Genomic DNA, 22592 nt, shown 5'->3' on the forward strand with positions numbered 1-22592 from the left:
GGCTGAAGTAGCCTCAGGACGGGACAGCAGCAGGGACAGAGGGACGAGGCACTGAGGACAGAGGTGAGAGTGCTGGGGTGCTGGGGAAAGGGCAGGATTCACAGCCCCTCCAGGAGTGGCACAGCCCAGAGTTGGGCTGGACCAGGGTTGGAGAAAACATGTGTCCTGAAGCCAAGAGAAGCTGGGGGCAAAGAGCAGAGCTGGGGGCCGACCTCCGCAGGGTGCCAACGAGAGGGCGGGAAGAGGTGAGAGCAGGAGAAGGGTGCAGGGGAGACTGGGGGTCCAGAGAGGCTGCGAGGCAGTGCAGAGCTTAGAACAGCCAAGGGAGAAGAGGCAAGATGCAGCTGGGTCTGACGTCCTTTGGGTTCAGGTGGGAAGACTGAGGCCAGAAGGGATGGGTGTTTTGCTCTAGGCCCAAGAGATGGGGTCTTGGAGATGGGAGAAGGTACAAGGGTTGGGATGGAGATGGAGCAGGGGACGGTGATGGGACGGGTTGGGAGTGAAGATGTGGATGAACTTGAAATAGCCTGGGCTCGTACGGGTTGTTTGGGGGCAAGACTGGACAGGGGCTGTATTCGTTAGGGTCTGGCTTGGACGCACAATTTGTAAGGGCATTTCTCTGGTGCAGGCCCGGGGGACTGGAGGTGAGGACTTCTGCAAACAGGTCAGGCGGCCCGGGGAGGGTCTGGGTTTTTGGGGAAAGGCTGGCAGCGAGGAAGAGGAGGAGGAGCCCAAAGAGGGAAACTCTGGTGGCCAAGACATCCTGCGGGAGCCGGGAGGCTGGGGGCTTGGGGATGCCTCGGAAGTGAGTCAGGGGCCTGGCACCAGGAGGCAGACAAGGGGGCTGGAGGGGGCAGGATGTCGGAGCCAGTTTGCAGAGGGGGGTGCTGGAGCCAGGAAGGGGAAAGACGTCGGGGCGAGTTTTGGAAAAATGTTGCAGCCAGTTCTGAGGATGTTGGTTTGGGGGTACTGGATCCGGTTTGGGGGTGGACATGGAAGCCAGTGGGGAAATGTCCAATCTAGTTTGGACAGTGTTGACTTCAACTGGAGAGACATTGGAGCTTCCATTTTGCAGGGGAGGTGGAGTTGGGGGGATGTTGGAGTCAGTTCTGGGGGATGACAGAGCCATTTGGGGGGTGAGGTGCATAGAAGCCTGTTTGGAAGACGAAAGATGAGAAATCCGTGTATGAACAGTGTGTGTGTCTGGGGGGTGGTATCGATTGCCCTCAGCCATGGGGGCTCCAGGCAAGAGGTTGCCATGGTTACTGCCTCCCTGGGGGATCAGGAACAATGAAGACTGGAGAGAGGCTGGGAGGGTATTTCTAGGAACAGGAGGTTTGAGAAAGGCCAGCTGAGGTCTAGAGACTGAAGTGTGGAGGAAAGAAGGGAGCTCCCCACCAGAAAAGGGCCACGGTCCCGCCAACTCGGGGCCCCTTCAGCATCAGCCTGCCCCCAGGCCCCCATGTACCCCCACACGGCCCCCCAGTCCTGACCCCATCCCTCACCTGCTCAGACCCAGTTCAAAGCAACCCACATGTCCTGCAATAGGAAACGTGTGAATATCGGACACGGACACAATTTTGCCAAGTCACACAGTGGAATACTATGCAGCCCTTAAAATAAATCCGCTAGAGCCACAGAGATAGGCATGGATAAGTAAGCTCCCCTGCTCCCCAAATAAAGCAAGTTGCCAGATCCACATACAATGACAGCATTTATAGAGAGTTTGAAACCATGTAAAACGATATATGATTATTTCTGGATACAAGAGCTGCTTTCCTTGGGAGAGGGCTGGGGCGAGCAAGATCAGGCAGGGCGCCGGGGGTCAGCGCATTTGTCATGCTTGATTCTTAAAAAAGCCGGAGCAAATCGAGCCAATGTTTGCTTTAGATGCACTAGGATTGTAGGCAAAGAGCTGCTCATTAAGTTTGCCCTCTATACTTTTCTGAATGTTTGGACTATTTCATCATTTTAAAAAGCACCCTCTCATGGCTCCCCAAGGCCCCCGGGAGAAAGCCTGAGTCCCCGGCACGGCATTCAGGGTTCTGCGTGGCCTGCTCCTTACTGACCTCTCCAGCATGACTCATCGTTCCTCTTCTCCGCAAGGAATGAAGTTTTTGCCTCCTTCCTTCATTTCCTGTTTATCACCCATTCATTCCCCAAATGTCTGCCCTGGGAGCCGGGGACACAGTGATGACAGAGAGGGCCCTGACCTAGCCCTCTTGGGGGCTCACAGTCCAGTGGCGGACACAGAACCATCCCCAGATAGTGACAACCCAGAGTAGAGGGAGTCCTGAGGGGGACACCTGACCCAGCCTGGGCATCAGGGAGGGCTTCCTGGAGGAGGAGGAGTTGAAGCTGAGTCCTAAAACATGAGTGGAACATGGAGAACAGGCTTCCATGTAAAAAGATCAACAGATGCTGAAACCCAGAGGAGTTTGGAGTAAGGAAGAGGGTATTGGATAGCACTGGTGAGGCACACAGCTGGCAAGTGAGGGGCCTGAATTTTGTCCCAAGGGCACTAGGGAGCCATGGAAGGTTAAGAGAAGGGGAGGGACAGGTTTGTACTTTAATAAGATCCTCAAAGGTGGACTGGAGGGGCCAAGACTAGAGTCTAGAGATCAGGGAAAAGGCAGGGAAGCAGGAAGGGGCTTGGACAGGGTTAGGGACCATGGAAAGGGAGGGAGACAGGGACTAAGAAGATTAAATGGGCAGGAAGCTTCGAGCCCCGTGAGGGTACAAATGGGGTCTTCTTTGGCCACTGTTGTGTCCCCAATGCCTGCACAATACCTAAGAAGATTTTTTTCATTGAGAGAGAGAAACATCAACTTGTTCCACTATCTATGCATTCCTTGGTTTTCTTGTACGTGCCCTGACCCAGGATTGAACCTGTGACCTTGGCATATGAGGATGGTGCGCTAACGAGCTGGGCTACCTGGCCAGGGCCATATTAACCATTTCAAAGCGTCCTATTCAGTAGCATCTGGTACATTCACAGTGTGGTCAGCCATCTCCTCTATCTAGTTTCAGAACATTTTCATCCCCCTAAAAGGAAACTCTGTATCCATTACAATCACTCCCCAGTCGGGTCTCCCAGCCCCTGGTGACCACTAACATCTCTGTCTCTGTCTCTGTCTCTGTGGATTTGCCTATTGTGGATATTTCTGAGGAAGGTTTTGCTGGAGGAATGAACGGGGTAGAGGTGACAGGGGAGATGAAGCAGGTGTGTGACCTGGATAATGATGGGTCCTGGGTCCCAAGCAGTCTCTGCCCTTTGCCGCTGTGCCACTGTGAGAGAGACCCTGTGCCTCTCTGAGCCTGTTTCTTCATGGAGTAGGAGGGTGAACTAAGATGACAAACACCCCAAGGCGAGTAAAGTGGGGGAAGGGCCTGAGAATAAGATAGGGGAAGGGTCTGAGTGCGGCTCTGGAATCAGACGGGTCTGGGTGTGTGCGCATCCTGCCTTTGTCCCTGAATCACTGGGGGGACCTTAGACAAGTGCTCTTGCCCTTCTGAGCCTGTGTACTGATCTGCAAAATGTACACAATAATAGTGCTCACCTAGTGTGAAGTGAGGATTCAAGGAGTTAGTGAGTGCCCAGCCTAGTGCCTGGGACAGAGGGATTGTCATGGACATCACCACTGTCATCAACACCATTCATGGCCCATTATTTTTTCCCCAGGTCCCCCACCAGTCAAAATGCCCATCCTGAAGAGTCTAGGGGTGGCAGATTCCAAGGTGCCCAAGGCAGGAACCCTGCCCCAGAGGTCCTCTCGGAACCCCTTTGAGGAAGTTCCAGGTCTGGAAGAAGAGGAAGCTGGGCGGCTGGGGACCCTACCCAACGGAACATCATGTGGCCGCCGAGCCACCCTGGAGAAGCTGGCAGGCCTGGCTCCCTTCCGGCTGGGCTGGACCCCTGGCCGGCGGGCCAGCCCCAGCAACGGGCAGTCCCGCTCCTTCCTGGGCCGGGTGCTGACACCGGGCATCCGCAGGAGCTCAGCAGATTTTGGCCTCCTGGCCAGGTTTCAGGGGACCCGAGCCCAGGGTGATGAGGAGACAACCGGGGATGCTGCCAGGAGACTGGCCTTCCTGAGACTGGGGCGAGGGCCCAAGCCCCGGCGGGCCTCCCTGGCCGAGAGGGTGGTGCCTGCAGGCGAGGCGGCTCCTGAGCCCCCGCCCAAGGTCCCGGAGCCCCCAAAGATGAAGGAGCCGTTGTCCGGTGAGTCCTGACCCTATTTCCACCCCAGCCCTGACCGCCTCTGTGGACAAGGCCAGCAGAGGGTCACTTCGCTCCAGATCCCACCCCATCTCCACGCTTATCCCCGGCTCTCCCTCTCTCCACCTGCCATCGTCAGCCTCACCCATGTCCAGTGACAAGTGAATCACCAACTTTGTTCCCACCTCCTCCAACCCCCTTCTATCCCCAGTTTCAACCCTCTTTCCCTCCCTACCCTCAACCTCAACCTCAGTCCCATCTCCTTTCAAAGTACCCACATTCGACCTTGACCCTATGTCCCTCCCTAAGACAATTCAACTCATAACACTGCCATCGGTATCCTCAACCCCAATCCTACCCAAGCCCTAGTGTCTTCCTTAATGCCTCTGGTTTCTACCCCATATTTATTCCAACCCCAGCAGCAATCTCCACCTTGAGACATATCACATGCTTATCCCCAACCCATCCCTTTCTCCAAATGCCATCTTTAACCTGATCACTCTGCCCAACGCCATGGCAACCGCCAACTGGCCCAGCCCTATCCCTTGGCTCATTTCTCTACGCTACCCCAAGTGCAACTTCCACCCTCTCCCCTCTTCATTCTCACTCTGAATCCCCAACCCCAGGTCTATCTCCACATCCACCTTCAGCCCCATTCCCCTCCCCAACTTTTCATTCAGTCCTAGTCCCTCTCCAACCTCCAATTTCAACCCCAACCCCACACTCAGCCTCCTCCTTCATTTTGAACCCCATCTCTACCCCTATCCTGAGTCCCAATCCTAACCCCCATTCCCAGCCTCCACCTTCAACGTCATCCATTCACAGTCCCAACACACGTTCACCTCCATCTTCAGACTCAACCACGTCTGCCTCCTCTCCATCCTTACTCTCGCCTAATCTCACCCACATCTCCAAGCCAGTTCCTACCCCAGCCCCAAATGGTATTCTCCTTTCCCACACCCTCTACAGGTTTCAACCCACCCCTCCCCTATCCCTGTCTCCGCGCCCTCCCTCCGCCCCATCCCAGCTCCTCGCCCTCCAGCCTTGGGCCGCCCCTGCTGGCCCAGCACTGGGACCTCCGGAGAGCCCTTTCGGCGTCCTCTGATGCCCTCCACATCCTGCCCAGAGCTATTTCAGCCCCTGCTCCCTGGAGACTGGGAGGGCACTGCAGGGAGGTGAGAAGGGGGTGACTGGAGCCCCCGCCTTCTGGAAACGGATGGGCAGAAATAGCGCTGGCCAGGAAATAGTTTCTCTGCCAGGGAGGAAGTGGAGGGGGGGTGGAGGTGTCGGGGGTAACCCTAGGCCACTGGGACCCTCTCTCTGCCTTCATTCAGAGGCCTCCCAGCCCCTTGACTCCCCTCTTGGGGCAGTCTGAACTCCTCAGAGTCCCAGATCACCCCACAGCTGTGCCCACCCCCAAAAGACCCACCTCTGGCCTTGCTGCCCTCTCCCCAGCCCAAGCCTCCACCCTGCCGCTGGTCCAGGGGCTCTCTCCATCGCTGTGCCTCAGCCCTCCCATGTCCTCTGCCCCGACGCCCTTTTTCTATCCTAACCCTCAACTCCCTGCTCTCCCCATTCCCTAACCCACTCCCCTATGCTCTCTTCCAGGCCCTGACCCCTTACCTCATGCCCTAGCTCCTTCCCTTCTTCCTCAACACCTATCCCCCATTTCCTCTGAGCCCCCCCTCCAATCCTCTTACTGAGGTGACATCCTCTATCTGGTCCTTTAACCTACTTCTCATATCCAGATACCCTCTCCCATTGCCAAACCCTCTCTTCCCTTCCCTAACCTCTCCCGCTCCTCCCCCTCGTCCTGGCTCTCTCCTTGTCCCCCCCCAACTGACCCCTCCCCCTCGTTCATTCTCCGCGCCCCCTAGTCTTCCCCCTCGCTCCAGTCTCCTCACCCTCCTCCCTTGAACCCCCTCCTCCGTTCAAGTCCGGCTCTTCCAAGCTCCCCCACCAGCCCTCAATTGCCTCCTCCCCCCCCTCCCCCCAAACCCCTCTTCTGACACCCTCTCTCTTCCCCCTTCTCTCTCTCTCTTTTTTTAAATGTCTTTATTGATTTCAGAGAGAGGAAGGGGGGAGAGAGAAAGAGAAACATCAATGATGAGAGTCATTGATCGGCTGCCTCCTGCACGCCCCCTACTGGGGGTCGAGCCCGCAACCCGGGCAAGTGCCCTGAGCGGGAATCGAACCGCCAACTCCTGGATCACAGGTCGAGGCTCCACGCTGGGCGGGGCTCTTCCCCCTTCTCTTGGTCCTCCCCGGCCTCCCCTCCCGGCACCACACCTTTCCTCCTCCCCCAACTCCCACCCCCCACCCCCGACTCCGCCGCCCCCTCGGACCATCTTCCTCCCCTGACTCCCGCTTTGCGCCCACAGTGCTGGAAATCCTGAGTCTGATCCAGCAGCGCGAGCTCGCGCGGGCCGACGAGCACATCTTGGAGCTGGAGGCCGAGGAGCTGGCGTCGTCGGGCGGCGGCGCGCCCTGGCCGCCCAAGGTCGAGGGCGCGGGCGCGGGCCGCCGGGCGCGGGACGTGGCGCTGCTGTACGAGGCCCTGCAGCGCGAGCTGTGGGCGCTGGTGCGCGAGACGCTGGCTGGCCCCGGGCCGGGCGTGGGCGCCGGGGCGGGCGCCGTGGCGCAGCTGGGCCAGGTGCTGGTGCAGGAGGAGGCGGCCGACGGGCGCCGCGGCCCCGGGGCGGCCCGCAAGCTGCGCGCCCGCTGGGCCGAGGCGGTGGCGCGCGCCGCACGGGAGCGCCTGGAGGCGGCGGCGCCCGGGGCGCCCGGGGGCCTGGCGGCGCAGCTGGAGGCGCTGCGGGCGCGGCTGCTGGAGGACATGGGCGTGGTGCGGGGCCGCCTGGCGCCCGCCTACCCCGCCGGCCTGGGCGCCTTCGGGGTCTACCTGCGCGGCTACCACGGCGCGCTGGCCGAGTGGCTGGGCGCCGCCGCCCGCCGGAGGCTGCCGCTCGCCGACCGCTACGCGCTGCTGCATTGGCACCACCAGGTGTACCCCAGGTGAGCGCGGCCGCCGCAGACCGCACCGCCCCGGACCAGAAACAGTGCTCCCAGAGCGCGTAGAACCGCCCCCAACCCGCCCAGTCTGGCCTGTTCAGCTCCTGGGAGTCTCAGAACAGCCCACCCTTCAGTTCTACAGCCTTAACCCCGGTGACGCTTCTGATCTTCCTCACTGGTGACATTTACAATCCCAGAGTCGTAGCGCTGTCTTCTCTCCCAGTGCTAGAACCTTAGAACATGGATCCCCCCGTTCTAGAACCTCCGCGCTGTGTACCCTTCCAGGCCTAGAACCAAAGCGCCACTGACCCTTCCAGGCCTAGAGCCAAAGCGCCACTGACCCTTCCAGGCCTAGAACCAAAGCACCACTGACCCTTCCAGGCCTAGAACCAAAGCGCCACTGACCCTTCCAGGCCTAGAACCAAAGCGCCACTGACCCTTCCAGGCCTAGAGCCAAAGCGCCACTGACCCTTCCAGGCCTAGAACCAAAGCGCCACTGACCCTTCCAGGCCTCGAGCCAAAGCACCACTGACCTTTCCAGGCCTAGAACCAAAGCACCACTGATCCTTCCAGGCCTCGAGCCAAAGCACCACTGACCTTTCCAGGCCTAGAACCAAAGCACCACTGACCCTTCCAGGCCTAGAACCAAAGCGCCACTGACCCTTCCTGTCTTAAAGTCTTGGCACTGTTGACCCTTGGAGTTCTAGAACCCTGACACTGCTCCCTCTTTAGCTCCTAGGGCATGAGCACTGTTGACTCCTCCAGTCCTAGAACTTTAGAGTCGATGAGGCTTCAAAACTAGAATCTTAGTACCAATGAGCCTTCGAACCCTAAGCCTTAGCCTCACCCCTTCTTTGGATAACACTGTCAATCCATCAGTCTGAGGACGGTGGCACTGTTGGCCCTGTGAGTTCTGAAATTTTAGCGTCTAGAACCTGGCACCATTGACCCTCCCAGTCCTAGAATCTTATAACTATCAAGCCTTTGAATACCCATTATTGTGGCTGGGGGGTGGAAAATGGTGATTAGCCATGGCTGGGTCACCTCCCCAGGCCAGGGAAAAGGGAGTTGGCCACACCTAAACCACACACTGGAGAGTGAAGAGAGTGGGTGGTCCCTCAGACAAAATCAGGATGCCGCCACTAGAAAAACGGGAAGGCAACAGCTACTAACACCCACCCCCTAGGTCCCCTTTGGGAATATGTGTTAATGACACTCTCACACGGTCCATGGAGATGGAGGCAGGAGAGGGAGTCTGGAAAAGTTCCTGGAATAGTGGGACATGAGTTAAGTCCGATCTGTAGGGAGACGGTGCTTCTGGCTGACAAGATGCCACCAGCAAAAGCCTAGTGTGCGCGTGGGGTGGTGGGGAGCAGTGGGGAGAGTGGGGGATTGCACAGCGCAGGGCGCACAGGGGTGTTGAAACAAAGACTGAGGGCTGGACTGGAGAGGCCTCCAAGGCCAGGCGAGGGAGGAGCGGGGGTGGAAGGGAGCTTCTGTCTGGTCAAGCTGATCATGGGTGAGACCTTGTGTGCCAGGTAGTCAAGCTTGGACTTGACTCCTATAAGTCTTGTCCGGACGTCATCCATCAGGGAGCTGACTCAGAGAGCTGGGGCCAGGGGAGCCACATTGCAGAGACTTCCTCTGAGGGATGAGCAAAGCTGGCCCAAGAGAGGAAGGGAGTGGCCCAGGGTCACACGCTGGGTGTGAAGGGATGGGGATGGGGAGGGGTCAGTTGCTCTGCCCCACTTCTCACAGACTTCCCTGTCTCTTACCCCCACCCTCAGAGAAGTCTTGGGGCTGGTGGACATGGTGGCCCTGGAGAACGGGGAGCTAGGGTCCCTTCTGTCGCCTGGCACCGTTCGGGGCTTGGAAGATGAATGTGTCACAGATGTTAAGGTACCTGAGACTTGGCATTGGTGATTCAGGAGGGAGGGGGTCACACTGAGTTTGGGGCCTCTCCCCTTCCGCTTTCAATATTTCCATTTTTCTTGTCCCTCTGTGGCTTCTGAGTTCTGTCCAAAAGACATAGAAATGTAAATCCATACTGATCCCTTCTGTCTTAGGTTCAGAGCTGTATTCTAAGCACCAGGCTGGGCACAGAGACACTCAGAGAAGGTTCAATACATTCAGACATTCAAATCTTAGAGCAAGAGAAAGTCAGACATGGAACCTCGCCTCACGGAGCCAGACTCATGGGAGGCATCAGGGCGTCTCTGTGCATAAGCAGGGCTGACAGTAAACCTGGTTAACGACTGGCTGGGATGGACCCCACAGAGCACAGTGGCCCAGCCATAAACAGCTGGCTTGGCCACAGGGGTTTCCTACCTGAATGCTGGTCCTGCTCAGCCACGAAAATCAGAGTCTTTGCAACTTGAGAGCAGAGAATCTTAGGACTTGAATATGTCTAGATTCTCAGGGTCACTGAGCTGAAGGCAACTCTGGACCAGAGAATCAGAGATGGGTTAACCTAGAATCCCAGATGCTGGGAATTTTAAAATTCCAGAATCTGACAATTTTGAATGAATTTGTTGCTTTTTGTCGAATCTGAGAACAGTCTTAGGGCCATGAAATAAGGAGAGTTGGCCCTTAAACCCTCTGGGTAGTAGATGGAGGAAGCTTAAAACCAGACTCTTTTTTTGTTGTTAATTCTTCCTATTTTTAATCCTCAATCGAGGATATTTTTTCCATTGCTTTTCAGAGAGAGTGGAAGGGAGAGAAACATCGATGTGAGAGAGAGACATCAATTGGTTGCCTCCTGCACACACCCTGACCGGGGCCTGAGCCTGCAATCGAGGTACATTCCCTTGGCCGAAATTGAACCAGGGACCCTTCAGTCCACGGGCTGATGCTCTAACTACTGAGCAAACCGGCCAGGACTAAAACCAGACTCAGTATCAGGCTCCAAATCGTAGACTGAGCAATGGAAAGGGCTGGGAGGTTTTCTGGCCCAGCCTTGCTCCCCAGCGTAACTTGGAGGCGCTCACTGGTAGAATCCAGACCAGCTTGGGGCAAAGGTGCGGGGATGGTGCAGGAGGAAGCGAGGGAGCGGCTCCCAGGAGCCCTTGACTCCTGCCTCTCCCCCGCCTCCCCTCCCCGCAGGCTCAGACCCGGGCAGCCCTGCTGCGAGCCCTGCAGGAAGACGAGGAGCACTGGGGGAGCCCCGAGGACCTGCCCAGCAGCCTGGCCCAGGACGTGTGTGAGGTAGGGTGCGGGGAAGAGGAAGGACAATCAGCTGGACAGTGCCGGGTGGGAAAGTGGGGCCTGCCCCCTCCTCACCCCTTGTCATCCCCCGCACCTTGCAGCTGCTGGAGGAGCACACGGAGCGAGCGCCCCGCATCAGCCAGGAGTTTGGGGAGCGGATGGCCCACTGCTGCCTGGGGGGGCTGGCAGAGTTCCTGCAGAGGTGTGGGGTCTGGGTGCAGCAGGGGCTGGGCTGCACTGACGGAGGGGAGAGATGAAAGGGGAGGAGGCAGGTTGGGTGGGGTGCCTCAGCGGGGGTCACAGGCTTTGCTGGGCTCAGGGACCCTTATCTAGCAGCGTTCCAACTGTCTACTGCCCTCTCCTGCCCCCCCACCAGCTTCCAGCAGCGAGTCGAGCGATTCCATGAGAACCCAGGAGTCCGGGAGCTGCCACCCGACACCTATATCAGCAGGACCATCGTCCTGGTCAACTGTGGGCCCCCCCTGAGGTGAGAGCACCCACAGTGTGTGGAGAAGAGGGCCATTCTGGGGGGGAAGGAGCCCCTCGCTTTCCCTAGCACCCCATCTGGCCTGTCATCCCTATGTCCCACAAAATAGGGTCCCTCTAAGGAGGGAGACAGGTCCAGGAAGGTGGGCTGAATGTTGGGGCTCCTTGACTTTTGGCTTCACTGATCCCCACAGGGCTCTAGCAGAGCGCCTGGCCCGAGTGGGCCCCCCCGAAAGTGAGCCAGCCCGGGAAGCAGCAGCCAGCGCTCTGGACCGAGTGACCCGGCTCTGCCACCGTGTGCTGGCTGACCTCCTGTTCCAGGAGCTGCAGGTGAGTGAAGCGAGGGCTGGGTGGAGCCCTGCTGGGACAGGGGCGCACACCTGCCCCTCAGCCATGACTCAGTGTTTGGGAAGCAGGCGGGGGTGGGGAGTGGGGGTTGATGGCCACATCTGGGCTATTTGGGGGACAGAGGGGATACAGGAAGGAAGAGGTGGGAGGATATGGTCAAGGTGAGCACAGAGAGCCACCAGCAGGAAGGGTCTTGGGGACTGGGTGGAGCCCTTCCCCACTGAGGTCCCCAAAATGCTTGCCCTGGTCACCTTCACTGGGCTCCTGTGCACGTCCAGAGCGGGCTGGGTTCAGAGGTGGGTGAGAGCATGTGGGGAGGGTGGTGGGAAAACGGGGAATGAGACTGAGGTGTGTGGTTGAGCTGTGTGGTTGTAGCGCATGTTGAGTCCGTGTTGTACATCAGATCATGTCCCTCTGCTCCGAAGCCTCTGTGGCTCCCAGCTCACTCAGGGCCAAAGCCAGAGTCCTTGCTGTGGCCCGAGCCCTGCACAGTCCGCCTCTCCCCTCTCTGACCCCACCTCCTCCCGCTTTCCCCGACTCCACTCTAGCCGCCCGCCCCGCAAAGTACCTTTGCACTTCCTTTGCCTTTTGCCTGGGCCACTCTTCCTTCCAGTGGCCACACACCCGCTCTCTCACCTCTCTGAAGTCTGGACTCAGATGTCACCTTCTCAGTGAGACCTCCTCTGACTGTCCAAGTTAAAACAGACTCCCGCCATGGCTGGGTAGCTCAGTAGGCTGGAGGCTGTGGTTCACACCCAGTTAGGGCGTGTAAAAGAATCAACCATGAACACGTAAATAAGTGGAACACAAATCGATGTGTGTCTCTCTCTCCCTCTCCCTCCCTCCCTCTCTCTCCCCCTCCCACCGTCTCCCTTCCTCTCTCTAAAGTCAATAAATAAAAATTTAAAGAACATAATACAATAGGCTCCCTTCCTCACTCCTTGCTCTATTTGTCGCCAGAGCGCCTGCGGCCACCTGCCACTTTTCTTTTCTACATCGGTCTCCTCCCACTGGAATGTTAGTTTCTCAAGAGCAAGGATTTGTTGGAATGTTTCTAAAAAAACTTCTTATTATGGAAAATTTTAAACATACACAAAACTAGGCAGAATGACAGATTGACCTCCTGTGGACCCATCACCCAGCAAGTCAGCTCGGGGCCAGTCTTGTTTATCTCCCCCCCCCCCCCCCATCACTTTGGAGCAGACCCTTGACATCCTGTCACCATCCATCAGCACTGCAGCCTGCATCTCCAGAAGATAAGGACTCCTCTCTAAACAAACATAACTAAATGCCATTTTTATACCCGACACATAGAACAATGACTCAGTATCATCAGCTATCATGTTGGCATGTAGATTCCTCTGGCCTGCTTAAGATTATCAAGTGTTGTTTGTCTCATTCTGGGCCGTGTCCCCAAGTGTTCCCTGATGTTTCCCCAGCGACCCACCCAAGGCTGGGCCCACAGGAAGGCTCAGAGAGTGTTTCTTGAGTGACTGAATAAGTATGTAAATGGAGGTGACTGAGTTGTGGGGGTGGGGTGCTGGGAAGGGGGTACAGTCTTTGTTCCAGGCCCGCTGCTCACTACTCTCTTCCAGGAGGGGGACCTTGGTAAACCGCTTGTCCTCTCAGGGCCTCTGTGTAGACAGAGGGCACAGGAATTCCAGGCTTCTCAGGGGCTGCGAGGAAGCAATGGGATTGTGGCCACAAAGTGCTTAGCCTGGGTCCAGGCGCAGAGATTGGCCATTGCCATTGTTATCTTCATAAATGTACAGACTTCATGGCAACAGGAATGTGTCCGTCCTGAGCCAGGCGCGGTACCCAGAACATCAGCTCATTTCATTCCCACCAGATTTTCAACCAGAGCCCACAGGCCCCGTTTTTAGAGGTTCTGGAAACAGGGCTGCTGTCAGGATAAGAGAGCAGAAAGGGGGTGCAGGGCCAATTGGGGTAGGGACCTACTTCAGACCCCCACAGACACCAACCCCAGAGGTTTCTGGGTACCTCACACTCCTGGTGTCTACCCCAGACCCTGTCTCCTCTCACTCCTCCCAGAGGGCATCTCAGGGACAGATCCACTGCCCCTCCACCTGCACTTCATCCAGATGCCTCCTCCCTCTCCCTGCACAGGTGGTCACTCACTACACCCTCTGATCATACCACCGAAGTTGTTCTTTCCTCCTGATCCCCATCACTCCCCCTTTTCCCTCCTTCTAGCCTCCCCCCTGATTTCTGCCCTGTGTGCTCGGCTCCACCCCTTGACCCACTGTTCCTTCGCTAGTTATGGCCTTAGGGACCTGAAGAGCTGAGTAGGCACACAGGGCCCCACTGCTTAGAAGGGCCAGAGCTTGGTTTAATTCTCTGCTGTCTCTGTCTTGCAGTTCTTAATAATTTTTGAATAAGTATCGCCCATTTTCATTTGCACTGGGCCCCGGGAATTATACAGATGGTCTTGCCAGCCATGTTGCCCTGCATCCTGGCCCTCTGACCGGCAAGCTGGTCTGAAATCCAAACCTTCTTCACACTTCCCTCTGGTTGAGCCACTCCCTCTTCCATCTGGCTAACGATGACCATCATCAGGGCCTCAGCTCTGGTGTCTCCTCCTCCAAGAAGTCCTCCTTGACTCTATGCTGACTTGGGCATCCTTTCTGAGCTTCCTAAACCCCTGCCTGGGCTCCCGGGTCCCAGCCCTGCACACCCTAGGTCATCACTCTCCGGGGACGGGGTCTGTCTCCTTCTCTGGACTCATCCCCAGGAAGGCAGGGCTGGGCTGTCTCAGTCAGGGCTTGTGGGCTGTGGTCCCAGCACCGGGCAATCCTGGTTCAGCTCAGAGCAGCGTGTGGGAACATATGTTGAATTACTAAGTGAAGAGAGTGGCGGGGAGGGGAGCTATGACACGACCCTCCCTCCGCTCTGTCCCTCCAGCCTTACTTCAACAAGCTGATGCGCAGGAAGTGGCTGAGCAGCACTGAGGCCCTGGACGGCATCGTGGGCACGCTGGGAGCTCAGGCCCTGGCCCTGCGCAGGATGCAGGATGAGCCTTACCAGGTGCGCCTGCTGGGGGTGGGGCGCGGGAGAGGGGAGCAAGGGCGCTGTGCTGTGGGAGACCCCTCAAGGCGGGGAGCAGCTCTCTCGGGGCGAGCTAGGTGGCGCCCTGCGCCCTGCGCCCTGCGGGGAGGCGAGCCCGCAGGTATTTGCGGTAGGGTGGGTGTAGACTGGCTTGGGGCCTCTGGGAGCTGGGGCCCCGGAGAATGGGGAGAAGGCGCGGATGGGGCACCCTTTGGGGACCGGTAGTGGGTATCTACAGTCTGCTTAGGGGCAGAAGAGGGTATCATCAGACAGGTCAGGGGTCACCCTCGGGGGCTGGGAGGGGCCCCGCGCCCTGTGGGCAGGGCGGGGGGGGGGGTCCCACTGGGTGCCGTGTGGGGAGCGGGGAGAGGGGACTCACCAGCGGCTCTCACCCCTCGCGTGTCCCGGGTCCCCAGGCGCTGGTGGTCGAGCTGCACCGGCGGGCGCTGGTGGAGTACGTGAGGCCCCTGCTCCGCGGGCGCCTGCGCTGCCGCTCGGCTCGGACCCGCAGCCGCGTGGCCGGGAGGCTCCGGGAGGACGCGGCGCAGCTCCAGAGGCTGTTCCGGCGGCTGGTCAGTTTGGCCCGGGGGGCAAGGGCTCGGATATCACCAACTCGATAGCCGGGGCGGGGTCTTAGAAGAAGACTTTCACCCAGCTTTCAGCCCACAGCCACCGGTAGCGCTCCGATCCTCCCCTCGCGGGGTAAAATCCGGCTTTCTTAGGGCTCCCCTCCCCGCGCCTACGGGAATCGCGGTTCGATACATTGTTGGGGGTTAGATCAGTTACATCCGTGAAGTGCTTAGGCCCCTACCTGGCACAGAGTTGCTATTTCATAAACACTAGCTATTATTCTGAGCACTAAGGTAGGAGCCAAATGCAACAGAGACTCAGAATCTTAACCTGCCCAAACCCAGGAATTTTAAATCACAAAAGGGCCTGGTCAACCGCAATCCCAGTTTCTGGTCTGGAGTCCTTGGAACAAAAAACAATTATTTTTTGGCAAATTTTATTGAGAATGTAGAGCGAGCCCTTGTGCATGTTATCCAGTTCCCCCTCTCAAGTTTGCAAATGTGGACTAGATTCTGAGGGGTGCCCCCGTAACCCAAATTATCTGCAAAAGTGGGAATAGCTTCTATTGCGGATAGTTCTTCAAATTTCCGAAGGTTCCAGATAACCTCTGACCAGGGCCTGTCCTCTGCAGATGAGGAAGCTGGGGCCTCGGGAGAGTGTGGTTTGGGGAGAGGGCCGTGGGGCAAAGCGTGAGCCCTGGGTCTTGCCCTGCAGGAGTCCCAGGCCTCATGGCTGGATGCCGTGGTGCCCCACTTGGCTGAAGTCCTGCAGCTGGAAGACACGCCCAGCATCCAGGTGGAGGTGGGGGTGCTGGTTCGGGACTACCCAGACATCAGGTGAGCGCGCCCATCCCCGCGCCACAGCCTGGCTGAGGTCTCCCGACGGCCTTGGCATCCGTCCCTGGGTTTCCTGCCACTGCGGTGAGGGAGGGAGGCGGCGAGCGTGTCTGACGGCCGTTTCCTGCTGGAACCAGGGCATTATTAACACGATTTCCCTCCTTCGACTGCCGCCGCCGAGGTCGCTGCCGCAGCCACCAGGGCTCGAAAACAAACAGGCAAGCACAGGAAGCGCAGGGCAGGGGGGCTCAGGGCCGCCGGGCGGCAGGAAGGGCTGGCCCAACAGGGGAGCCGCAGGGGACACGGGGACATGCACGGGCACACGGGCACACACGCACTGCCACAGTGGCAGGCGCCGTTCAGGTCCTAGTGGACCATTTCCTTTCTCCGTGGTCCTCTCTGACCCTTAGTTTCCTCATCTGTTCCATGAGGATAATAGTACTCTTTTCATAAGATTGTGAAATCATATCATCATCATCGTCATCAATAACAATACCAGTTCTTGTTTATTGAGTCCTTAAGTCCGACTGAAGAAAGCATCTTACATGACCACTCTGTACGTAAAAGGCAGCACTGGCCCTACGTACCTGGCACCATCTGAGGTGGCAGAAACTAAGTAGCAAGTGGCAAAGCTGAGACGAACCCAGGCAGCAGGCTGCCCCTAAAGCTGGCGTACCTGGTCCCCACACCACACTGCCACCTGTAAATCCAGACCGTGGTGGCAGGGAGACCACAGTGCTATCCAGACAGACAGACAGACAGACAGACATTCTGTACCCAAGAGAGACAAAGCCCACACTAACAGGAAATGAGACATTGAGGGGTCTGGGTTCCAGGGTTGAGGGCTAGAGGTTGAGGGTGAGGATTTGGAACTGATTCAGGATGGGCTGTTCTGGTTCTGGGTGTGGAGCTCATGCCCTTGGGAGGACAGAGAGCCCTGGAGTCTCATGGGGCTGGGGGACCCAGCATTCCTGCTGGGTTGGGGTTTCTGAACTTGAATCTGAAGCTCAGCTTCAGAGGGCTCAGGCCGCACTGGGAGGAGCGGTTCCAAAGCTGAGTTTGGGGGCTGGGTTTTGGAGTTCACCTGAGCTGGGTGGTTCTTGAGCCACATTGTGGGTGTTTTGGAGCTTTGGGGATTCCAAACAGGGATGTGGGGAGGTATAGGCACTGAGCGGGATTGAAGGGAGCAGGGAAGGCCCCAGAGCCGTTTGGAATGAAGCTTCTGGAAATGAATGTGGGGCTCAGCATCTTTGAGTTGAAATATGGTGGTGGTTCTGGAGCTGTTTTGGACCGTGATCTGGAGCTGAGGTGGGGGTGAAGGGGAAGGGTCCACTGTGTGGGTTTAGGGGCAAAGGTCGTAGAGTAGAGTTGGTTTGGAATATGGTGTTTCCAGCTGAAATCAAGGTCCCCAAAGTGAATTTTAGTCCGGGGAGTGGAATTTTGGTTGAACTGGAATTTGGGAATGGATTGGGGGTGGAGTGAGGGTTCCAAGGCGGAATTTGGGGATGACGTTTCTAGAATGGGATCTGTGTTGAGCGATCCTGAGTCGAGTTTTGGAGCCGCATTGGTGAGAAACTTCCAGACTGGCCTTGGGGCAAGGTGAGGGTAAAGAGGGGAACGTGGATGGCCACTTCCAGGCTATAGCTAAGTGACGAAGTGGGGCCATTTGAGATAAAAGAGAAGATGAAGTTCAGTGTTGCTGTAGATGCCAGAGCTGAAACGGACGTGAGGGCGCCGGAATGGAAATTTGGGAGCTGCCTCAGCTAAGCTGGGGCTGAAGATTGAAGGCTATTTGAATCAGGAGCTGAGACTGCGTTTGGAGGCGAGGGCTCTGGAACCCATCATGAATGGGAGGATTTAGAAATGGCTGGAAGTGAAGTTCTGGAGAGGCCTGGCATGGGGGAGACTGGGGGTCGGTGCCAGAGGGGATCTGGAGGGGGGCTGATGTGAAGGGAGAGATTTGGGTGGCTGGTGGGGGGGGGTCTGAGAGGACTGGTTTGGAGGTATCTGGAGGGGAAAAGGGACTCCAGAGCTAAGGCAGGTTCTGGGAGGGACATGAGTCAGGTGGGGCCACAGATGGGCCGGGTGTGCTCAGAGCACAGACCCCCATCCCTGTCCCTTCCTCTGCATCCAGGCGGAAGCACGTGGCTGCCCTCCTCGACATCCGCGGCCTGCACAACACCGCAGCCCGCCAGGAGATCCTGGCCGTGGCCCGGGACCTGGAACAATCCGAGGGGGGAGCGCTGTCACCGCGCCGGGACCGCGCCTTCTTCGCAGACATCCCCGTGCCCCGCCCACCCTTCTGCCTCGGCCTCCCGCTCTCCCTGGGCTGCCTCCCGGCCTCCCGGCTGGCCAGGCCCAGTCTGGCCAGTCTGGCCCGTCTGCCCAGGCTTCGGCCTCCGCCTCCATCACGGCCCCGGGCCCAGCGCTGAGACTCCCAGCCCTCTGCCTCAGTGCCCCATCTTTGCTGCTGACACACCGTCCCCCTGACTCCCTGCCTCGGACCACAGACCCCTGGGATGGAGGTCTTCTCACCTCCAAACTCGCTGTACAGAGGAGAATCAGGGATCAGAGGGAGCAAGGACTTTCCCAAGGCCAGGAGACGTGCTCCCAGCACCAGCTCCCAGCCTCGTGCACACGGGTGGTGTTGGAAGACTCTGCAGAAATATCCCAGCCCCCCTCCCCCCCCTCACCTCAAGGTCTGGCCCCAATCCAATGTATTAAGGAATGTACGATACTTAGAATAAAGAGGTTTCTATTTAACGTGAGGAAGGGCTGAGTCTCCAGTGTATGGGGGGAGGAAGGACCAGAGGCAGGGCCCAGGGCCAAGGGCTTCTCACACGCCCAGGCCGGGCTAGGGTCCAATTCCTGGGCAGCACAGTGGAGACTGAGGCCCGGTGGGCCAGGAGCTTACAGGCTGCCCCATTTGCACCGAGTCCCTGGGCTGCGTGACTCCGCAGCCAGCCCTTGGCCACTCGGAGCCAGGCCCCTCCATTTCGTTAATCTCAAGTGCCTCTCCTTTCCTGGGCCTGGCAGTTCACCTCGGCCCGCCCTCCCCATCCATCCTTAGCCGGGAAGCTGTGTCAAGAGAGGAAGGAGGTTGGGGGCAGGGCCTGCGGCATCCAGGGCGCCCTCCTGGGTTGACGCAGGAAAATCTCAGGGTGGGAAAAGTTCCAGACTCTCACCCCCAGCCTTGCCAGATCCTGGTCCCCACGGAGACCTTGAGGTCACCTCCCTGCTGACCGGTGCCCCTCCGGCTCAGTTGGACAGCCTATGATGGATGCTTCCTGGCATGTTTTTTTTGTGTGTGTGGTTGTTTTTTTTTTCCTGAGAAGTCAGGAGGAGGCAGCCAGGGGTCAGCACTGGGGCTGGGATGGAACCTCACGCACATTTGAACTCTGAAGGTGGGAACTCAGGGTCCTTGGAGCCCCCGGGTTTGTGTGACCTGGGGTGGGAAGCTGACCCTCTCTGGGCTGTGGTTCCTGTCTGTCTCTGCAGAACTGCTTAAGCTGTCTTTGCCCAGGACAAGGTGAGACATGCCCTCACTTCAACCCTAAAATGACACTTTCAGCGTCATTGATACATGAACGGAATGGAAGAATTAACGACATAGAGTTCATAGGCATTTTGTTCCAGGTGTGCTCGTCCGGGTTTGTTCTTTTCAGGTTTTGCAAATATTTTCTTAGTCTGACCTTAGAAGCTCTGACCTTATCCAGATCCTGTTTCCACTTTTGTAAAATGGGGGAAAGGTCCTAACAGCTGCAATAATTTAGCACTTACTGCATTCCAAGTCCCATGCACCCAGGGTTTTTACTCAGTGCCCCTGCTCAACAAACTTGCAGACTTGGAAACAGAGGCCCAGACAGGGGAAGGAATGCAGCCAAAGTCACCCACCTAGCAGGTGCTAGGGCCCCACCTGTACAGCCCTGGCCCTGACAGAGAATCAAACCTGCAATCTTTTGGTGCAGGAATGATGCTTCAACCAACTGACCAGGGCTCCAACCACTTTATTATTATTGTTATTGTTATTTTTTAAATTAAATTGATTGGGTGACAATGGTTAATATGAACATACAGGTTTCAGGTGTGGGTTTCTATGTGACAAGATTCCAATCACTTTTGAATTAAATTAGAGGGCTATAGGAGTTAATAAGTAGAATATCTTACTCAGAAAGTAAGCAACATCTAAATAATTCCTGAGTCAAAGGAATAAAAATGGAAATAAGATATCTTTTTAAACTGAAGAACAGTAAAAATGTAAGCTAGCAAAATTGCAGATGCTGTAAACATTATGTTTAGAAGGAAGTGTATAGCTTTAATGTATATATTAGAAAAGTAAAAGAAAACATTTTTATTCCTCATTCAAGGATATGTGAGAGAGAGAAAGAGAGAGAGAGGGAGAGAGAGAAACATCGATTGGTTGCTTCCCGTACATGCCCTGACAGGGGATCAAATCACAACCTATGTATATGCTCTGACCTGGAATTGAGCCTGAAACCTTTCAGGGTATACTGGATGACACTCCAACCAACCGAGCCACATCTGCCAAGGCAGAAAAGTAAAAATTTTAAACAAATATCTAATAAGGAAGAAAAAGAACAAATTAAAAACAAAGTAGAAAACCAAATAATACAGGTAAGAGCAGAAGTCAATGAAACAGAAAACAAACATACAATATAAAAATCAACAACCCAAAAGTTATTTAAAATAGTAATGTAATCAACAAATTCCTATCAAAGCCAATGAAGAAATAAAAGAGAAAGCAAATTACCAGTATCAGGAATTGAAGGAGACATCACCATAGATCCTATAGGCAATTGTGTAAGGTCTTATTCCTAGAATAAATCTCTTGCTCCAGAGAACTCAGTGTATTTCAACTGCAAAATATTTCTGCCTCAAAACTGTCAATGTCATGGAGCACAAAGAAAAGACAAGGATCAGAAGACTAAAAAACCATGACAACTAAATGCAATAGGTGTGGCCCTGGCCGGTGTGGCTCAGTGGTTAGAGCGTACCCCCCCCCCCCCCAGGTCTCAGGTTCAATTTCCTGTCAAGGGCATGTACCTTGGTTTCAAGTTTGATTCCGGGGCACGTGTGGGAGAGAACCAACAGAAGAACATCAATGTTTCTCTCTCTCCCCGCTCCACTCCCTCCCTTCCACTCTCTCTAAAAACCAAAGAAAAAATCAGCTCAGGTGAAGATGAACAAAAATAAAAATAAAAAAGTAAATAAATAAAATGCAATAGGTACTTCTGGATTGAAATCCAAACAGGAAAACACATTGCTAAAAAAGACATTACTGTGACAACTGGAAAATTTTTGTATATGGATTGTGTATTAAAAATAGTACATGTCAATGATAAATTTCCTCAATTCCATCTCTGCATTGTTGTTATTTGGGTGCCTTTCTTCATAGGAATTACCTGCTAAAGCCTTTAGGGAAAAAGGATCACAATGTCTTAACTTACTTTCAAATGGTCCATTTGTCACCATCACATAAACATGGAAAGATATAAGAGCAAATTAAGCAATGATTAATGGGCAGGGAATCCAGATGATGGGTATACAGATACTAGTCTTATAACTTCTATGGGTTTAAAAACCTTCAAGAGAAAATTGCCCCACCTGTTCCAGAGATGCGGGCTTCCTTTCTGCTCTCTGCAGGTAGCAAATTTCACCCCAAGGTGAGGTCTTCTCAGCCCTGATTGTTTGAGCATGGAAGTGGGCCTTTAAGGTATATTCCTGGAAGGGGCTGTTGCTAGGTCTGAGAGCTTAAATTGCTTTGTTAATCGGCTATTATCAAATTTCTCCCCTTGGAGGCTGTACCACTTTGCATGCCTACCAGCAATGCATGAGAGCTGTTTTCTGGCTTATGCATTTGTGCCAATTTTATAGGTGAGAAATGCTACTTCAGAATCATTTTAATTAATATTATTTTTAAAAATATATCTTTATTGATTTCAGAGAGAGGGAGAGAAAGACCAGTGAGAGAGAATCATTGATCAGCTGCCTCCTGCACGACTCCCAATGGGATGGAGCCTGCAACCCGGGCTTGTGCTGTGACCAGGAATCAAACTGAGATCTTCTGGATCATAGGCCGATGCTTAGCCACTGAGTCATGCTGGCCGGGCCATCAAATGGGTTTTCAATGCATTTCAAAGTAAGTTGTGGTCATCAGTACATCTTCCTTAAAAGTAAGTCCCACATATCACTACCTAGGGTTCTATATGATTCTGTTGTTGCTTTTCACCTTCTGTATTAGGAAGATTCTCTCACCCCAGAATGGAAAGGAATTTTCATTCACGTATCCTCCTAGTCTATGTACATTTACATATATATTCCCCCAATAGCTGTCTAGTTGTCTGAGTGTACATATTTAAAATGCCATCTTTCTGTCAGGAGTTTGAGATGACACAGTTGTCACCAAATATCCAGATGTTCAGATGTCCAGTTCTGTTCCATGGGTCTGCTTGTCATTTATTCTCAGGTGTGGGGCATCTTTGCTAACGTCAACAGCCCTGGCCGAGGATTGGGGGGGGGGGGGGCAGGCAAGTAGCCACACCTTTTCAGGGCTTTTTGTCAGAGGGCTCTGTCTTTGCGATATTGCTCAGCAGAAATAAAAACTTTGGTCCCCAGCGACTGACACAAAGCCACTTGGGCAGGAAGAGAGCCACCAGGGCACCCTGGAAGAAGAGGTACCAGGAATCAGGATACACCCCACACGTGGGTCCCCTCCCCATCTCCTCTTCTGTCTCCCCAGCCCAAGGTGGGGGCCCTCCCCGCCCCTGGACATCTCCCTTCAGAGGGAGGACTAGTGGCCTTGGGCCAGGGGGCGTCCCTTCCAGCTCTGGCTC

General features: G+C 55.6%; 2 protein-coding genes across 2 annotated transcripts in view; one reads left to right on the forward strand and one right to left on the reverse strand.

The window, feature by feature from the left end:
- On the forward strand, positions 1-18505 carry EXOC3L2 (exocyst complex component 3 like 2). The gene is made up of 12 exons (XM_081118107.1): positions 1-63; positions 3683-4219; positions 6598-7231; positions 9016-9127; positions 10331-10432; positions 10534-10634; positions 10809-10919; positions 11113-11248; positions 14189-14311; positions 14749-14904; positions 15617-15738; positions 17873-18505. The coding sequence occupies exons 2-12, from the start codon at positions 3700-3702 to the stop codon at positions 18168-18170; spliced, it is 2415 nt and encodes an 804-aa protein (XP_080974233.1). The 5' UTR covers positions 1-63; positions 3683-3699; the 3' UTR covers positions 18171-18505.
- LOC308547542 (17-beta-hydroxysteroid dehydrogenase type 3-like) overlaps positions 18461-22592 on the reverse strand; it is a 14672-nt gene continuing 10540 nt past the window's right edge. Inside the window, exon 11 of the mRNA XM_081118108.1 lies at positions 18461-22421. Within this exon, the coding sequence (XP_080974234.1) occupies positions 22305-22421 (117 nt within the window). The 3' untranslated portion in view covers positions 18461-22304. The remainder of the gene's footprint in view (positions 22422-22592) is intronic.

Source organism: Miniopterus schreibersii (assembly GCF_964146895.1).
Source record: "Miniopterus schreibersii genome assembly, chromosome: 18".
In the NCBI taxonomy this organism is placed as follows: domain Eukaryota; kingdom Metazoa; phylum Chordata; class Mammalia; order Chiroptera; family Miniopteridae; genus Miniopterus; species Miniopterus schreibersii.

Excerpts from the sequence above, each read along its gene's own strand:
- EXOC3L2 (XM_081118107.1), top strand. The coding sequence starts at position 3,700 with ATGCCCATCCTGAAGAGTCTAGGGGTGGCAGATTCCAAGGTGCCCAAG. Across the intron at positions 14,312-14,748 it reads TGCAGGATGAGCCTTACCAG|GCGCTGGTGGTCGAGCTGCA; the intron begins GTGCGCCTGCTG and ends CCGGGTCCCCAG. Across the intron at positions 14,905-15,616 it reads AGAGGCTGTTCCGGCGGCTG|GAGTCCCAGGCCTCATGGCT; the intron begins GTCAGTTTGGCC and ends CTTGCCCTGCAG.